General features: G+C 34.5%; 1 protein-coding gene across 1 annotated transcript; it reads right to left on the reverse strand.

Moving 5' to 3' along the window:
* Nucleotides 1-468: 468 nt before the first annotated feature.
* On the reverse strand, nt 469-4,520 carry LOC100185492. Its single transcript, XM_002124222.5, has 4 exons — nt 4,296-4,520; nt 3,700-3,807; nt 2,754-2,967; nt 469-1,882 (listed from the first exon to the last, which is right to left on the reverse strand). The coding sequence occupies exons 1-4, from the start codon at nt 4,428-4,430 to the stop codon at nt 1,722-1,724; spliced, it is 618 nt and encodes a 205-aa protein (XP_002124258.2). The 5' UTR covers nt 4,431-4,520; the 3' UTR covers nt 469-1,721.
* Nucleotides 4,521-5,187: the final 667 nt, after the last annotated feature.

Raw genomic sequence — 5,187 nt, forward strand, 5'->3', positions numbered from 1 at the left:
GGCTCGACACTGCTACCATTGTGGGCGTATGTGTCCTTGGGCAAGACACTTAACGGCAATTGCTCCAACCCAGTGGTCACTAATGGGTTGTCTAAATTATCAGCCATACATAAAAAAAAGAAAAAATCCAAAAAAAAATAATTACCCACAAAGTGACGTACATGGTAACTCGTAAGCTGGCACGAGGTGTTAAACCCGTGTGATAACGACTGTCGTTTTCCGGCCACGCGAGGATAAAGTAAGTTACATTCATTCATTCATACATTCAACTTGACCATGCTAGAGAATGGTTTCAGGAAGGAGTTAAAATGCTTGCAAAAAAACTGATGCCCATAAAAAGTGTTTTGATGATGGTGATATGTCATTGTTATCATTCTGTGACAGGTAATTCCACTTGGCAATGATAAAAAATAACACAACCAAACAAAAAAGCCAAACAACCAAATCATACAAAGTTATTATACTAAATTTTTCACAGTTGAGTTGAGTTTATTGAATTAGCGAAATTGCAGTGGAATAAAATACGCATCACGTCGCAAAACTCAACGGCTGTTAGAAGATTTTTAGGCAAAGGACCTTGCCATTGAAATGTGGGCGACACAGCCATGTGGAATGCGGTAAAGTGACCACTGAAAACGCCGCAAGAAAAAGAAATATAAGAATATAAAGTCATCTGTTCACTGTACAAGTATATACACTGGACATGGTCGCAAGTAATGGTAATATGTCTAATTTGAATTGGGAGAATATAAGAGGGCCGAAAAAGTAATACTGATTTGAATTCTGTACAAGGGTATTTAGTCAAGGGAGCATGTTAGGGAGTAGTAGCAAGGTTTTCTTGGATATAATTATTGAGCGACAAGATTTTAACTGACATACGCTTGCTGGACTACAGGTGGTTGCCATGGCAACAAACTGCCGGCTACGCAAATATCATTTTCAACTTGGGTATATTCCACCAGTAGAGGGCGCACCTGCACGCAGGTGGTTCGTGTGCAAAGCGTCATGTCATGTCTTGCGTTACGTGTTGAAGCTGCGAGGGTTAATGCGGCACCACTACAATAGCATTGTTAATAGAGCTACTAAGTTATTAAGAACGGTTGTCCAGCCACCCTTGGTAATTAGAATTAAAGCGGCCAGAAAACAACAACCAAAGCGAAAACAAACAGAAAACGTGAACTCGTTTCGAGCGATAAAGAAACTAACTTTTAAAAAGAAAATATTAACCAATAAAACAATCAACGTACAAGCTTGCTACGGGAGGAGATATTTACATAAGAACATAAAGAAAATAAAAGCGACTATTTGTATGCGACAATATAGCTGTTAACATGGGAAATTTAGAAGCTGAACACCTAACACCGAACATTTATCTCACCATGCTTCGCATATAACACACGCGCTGAACAAAAAGATTTAAAACTATTGTGTTAAAAAAAATAAACATTTTCTAAGTATATATTATTATTATTAAAAGAAAGAAAAAACTGCATTCCCTAACTGAGAATAAAGCAAAGGAAATAAGGTTCTTGTACCACCAGCATATCATAGCTGGTGTCACAGTAAGAAGAGGATAGAATACTGTAATGCCACCACACAGTACCTCTGTGTAATCAGCATTATGCAGAAAAGTTTCATAGACATATGGGGTAAGAAAATTTTTTTACGACTACAAAATTATTATTTACATTTCTAAAAATAAAACTGGATTTCATCTCGTGTTATTTGGCAGTTTGCAGCTTGAATCCTTCGCCAGGGTAACGCATGCAATCAACATCAAGCATGGATGAAGGCCTGAAATAGCAAGATGCTTGCATTCCACATCTTTTATTAACAGGGGGTGTGAACTCTTCAACCTTGCATGGTAAATTGCCGCAAGCTTCTGTGTAAAGCGTGATTGGTTTTTATATACGTCATAAACATAGCTGTTACACACAACAAATAATATTAGTTGTTACACACCAGTAAATATAACCAAGAAATTTTTCGAAGTTTTTTCGAAGTTTTTTTCATCAGATACACTAGTCAAAAATTTTAACATTTTGAAAAGTATTTTCAACAAATATAGTAGCCCTAATTAAAGCTTAAACATAAAATATAAAACAGTCCCAATACAAATGTATTGGGACAGTTATAAAACCACTTATCTGTCTTATTTATACTATGGGACCTATGGGTAACAATAAAATGTAAAATCAATTCTCTTGACTAAATATGACTATACTGTTTGAGTGTTTGTGTTATTTAATACCTATTTGGCTACCAAAACTAAGAGTAGGCTTTCTGAGTCTGAATAGTGAAATCGAAGCTCCAAACTTTACCAATTCATTTACTTTCTGTTCCAAATACAATACTCAAATACACTCATAATAGTTTGTGGTTTCTCAATTACCTGCACTTAATGTAACTAACTGAGTGTCAAATCTCTCTTGTCTATACATAATAAACAAGTTGAAACCAGTTTGTGGCGGCCTTACATTCTAATTCAAACAGGTTTTAACTAGTTGAAACCAGTTTTTGGTGGCTAACCTTTTAATTTAAGTAAGTTAAACCAGCAAAAAACGGATTGCAGCAGCTTTACTTCTAATTTAAACAAGTTTTAACCAGTGGAAACCAGTTTGTATTTGCTTTACCTTGTAATTTAAGCAGGTTAAACCAGCAAAAAACAGTCCAGCAAAAAACAGTAGCAGCTTTTTCTGATTTAGGTAGTTTAAACCAGTTGAAACCAGTTTGTAGTGGCTTTGTTTACTAACCTTCCAATTTCGTTTTTCCTGATTTCACAATCTCTGCATAAGTTGGAGGTTTTGAAAGATCTTGATTTTCGTCTCCTTCTCCCTCGGATGCAGTGAGCGTGTTATCTGTATCGTAACCATCACTAGCTGTGTCCTCCATCACCACATCATTATGGTGGGTGTAGTCATGATGCAAAGTGTGCTGTGGGGGGTAGACCAACTTGCTTGAGTCCTCCTAAGTAAAAATGGGTAAGTAGTAAGTAAAAATTGGTTAAGTAGTAAAAAAGTAAAAAATGGGCAAGTAGTAAAAAAAGTAAAAAATGGGTAAGTAGTAAAAAAAGTAAAAAATGGGTAAGTAGTAAGTAAAAAATGGGTAAGTAGTAAAAAAAGTAAAAAATGGGCAAGTAGTAAAAAAGTAAAAAATGGGCAAGTAGTAAAAAAAGTAAAAAATGGGTAAGTAGTAAAAAAAGTAAAAAATGGGCAAGTAGTAAAAAAAGTAAAAAATGGGTAAGTAGTAAAAAAAGTAAAAAATGGGTAAGTAGTAAAAAAAGTAAAAAATGGGTAAGTACTAAGTAGTAAAAAAAATAAAAAATCAAGGTCTGAAAACGTTAACCCTAAATTTGAAACAAGAGATATCATATGTTTGGCACCCAAGTTTAGCACCTTAAATTATATTTACTCTGGTTTTGGGTATATATACAAACAAAAACCCAAAGTATATTGCATTCGAACTTTTAACCAATGGGGTTTCTAAATTTAAAAAACTATTTGAAACTGCATTTTGCAATGTCACTCTCGATTGTTTTTAAATTCAAAATATGTTACACGTCCATGCTGACAATGTTACCCAGATTTTTTTTTGGAAAAAAATAGAAAATGTTACCCTTATGCTAACTATGTCACCCAAGATGTTTCCAAAAATGTAAAAATTATCACGCTTATGCTGACAGGTGACCATATCACTTACTTTTTCATCATTTCCAACATCAGAAATATCATCACGATCATCGTAAACGTCATCACTGAGTATTTCCATGATTTTGTGACGACATTTCATTAACTCATCGGTCGTGATCTGTATAATATTCATTGTTTGAACACAATAGATATTATGTGGTACAATAGGAAGCCATCAAGGTAGACAGGATGCAGCTTGAAAATGACAACAATACAGAATACACACATCAGACTATGACTGTATACACAACTAATCATACTCAAACAACAGAGCGATAAAATAAAGTTAAATGATTTGAACTTGGCCCTGTATGTCAGACTAGCTTCAATATCAAATAGATGGCTAACCAGTTGTTTAAATACAGTTTCATATATGTTCTTCACTTCTTTATATATATTATCCACTAACACAAGAAAAAATGGCATAAAACAAGTCAGTTTACTGTTTTTTATGTCTGTAACTCTATAAATGTATTAGTAGCATCAATCCTACATTATCAGTTTGCGGTAAAATTTAAACTTTTAAATTACAATACGATATTTGTGGACTGAGTCCCAGGTCCTTGACAAGGACCACACCAATAGAACATATATGTTATAACATACCTTTGACATGACTTGCAACTGTCCTGAGATACAGGTCCATTTTGCAGCATCTTGCGTCAAACTTTCTAAATCGATCGACAACAGTGCGAGGGCAACCACGGCTGAGGGGAATAACGCAACGTCATAATGACACATCAAGTACTTAAGCTGATGTATGAGGTGTTGGGAGTGAACAGAGAGCGGTACGCTGGTAACGAGGTCACTAAGATGGCAACATCCAAGCACAAGATACTGATGAATGAAAAACAGATTGTTACAAATTATTTTTTATGTATGTTACAGTTGTTACAAAGAAAATTTAAAACATTGGTGAGGAGAGAAGGGACAACTTTTCATTCTATTTCTTCGTCCCATTTAGTAGTAAACAAAGAACATTTAAATAATTTTAAAACCGTATCCTTACGACTCTCATAGATCTTAATAGTTAAACCACAATCAGGATATTCGGATATTATTTGATAAAGGTGTCCTATATGACCCCACAGTACTATATTTTTTGATATTTCATTATTTGTTAGACTTCATTTTTGTTTGCTAGATATATCACTTTATCTCGACTGTTATTTTGTAGCGAGAATAGGCAATTTTATGAACACTAGAGCAGGGCCAAATTCCTGTAAATATTCTCGGTTATCAGATTGTTAGAATTTATGAAGATTCAAATTCATTATCTATATTGATATTGTTGTACAGCGAGGCACACTAGGGACTTTGGGATCAAGCCTACATGTGGCCATACACCCAAACACCTATTAGTAGGTTTGGGAGGATGGGACACCTTTTTATTCTATTTTTTCATCCCATTTGGTAGTAAACAAAGAACATTTAAAGAATTATAAAACGGTATCTCATGACTCCATAGACGTTGTTATTTGTCTAAACATGATGGTAT

The sequence above is a fragment of the Ciona intestinalis genome, chromosome 14 (assembly GCF_000224145.3).
Source record: "Ciona intestinalis chromosome 14, KH, whole genome shotgun sequence".
Lineage (NCBI taxonomy): Eukaryota > Metazoa > Chordata > Ascidiacea > Phlebobranchia > Cionidae > Ciona > Ciona intestinalis.

Coding starts and splice junctions, on each gene's coding strand:
- LOC100185492 (XM_002124222.5), bottom strand. CDS start 4,430: ATGTGTCATTATGACGTTGCGTTATTCCCCTCAGCCGTGGTTGCCCTC. Junction 2,968..3,699: donor ATGTTGGAAATGATGAAAAA/GTAAGTGATATG, acceptor ATTTTTACTTAG/GAGGACTCAAGCAAGTTGGT. Junction 1,883..2,753: donor AGGAAAAACGAAATTGGAAG/GTTAGTAAACAA, acceptor CGCTTTACACAG/AAGCTTGCGGCAATTTACCA.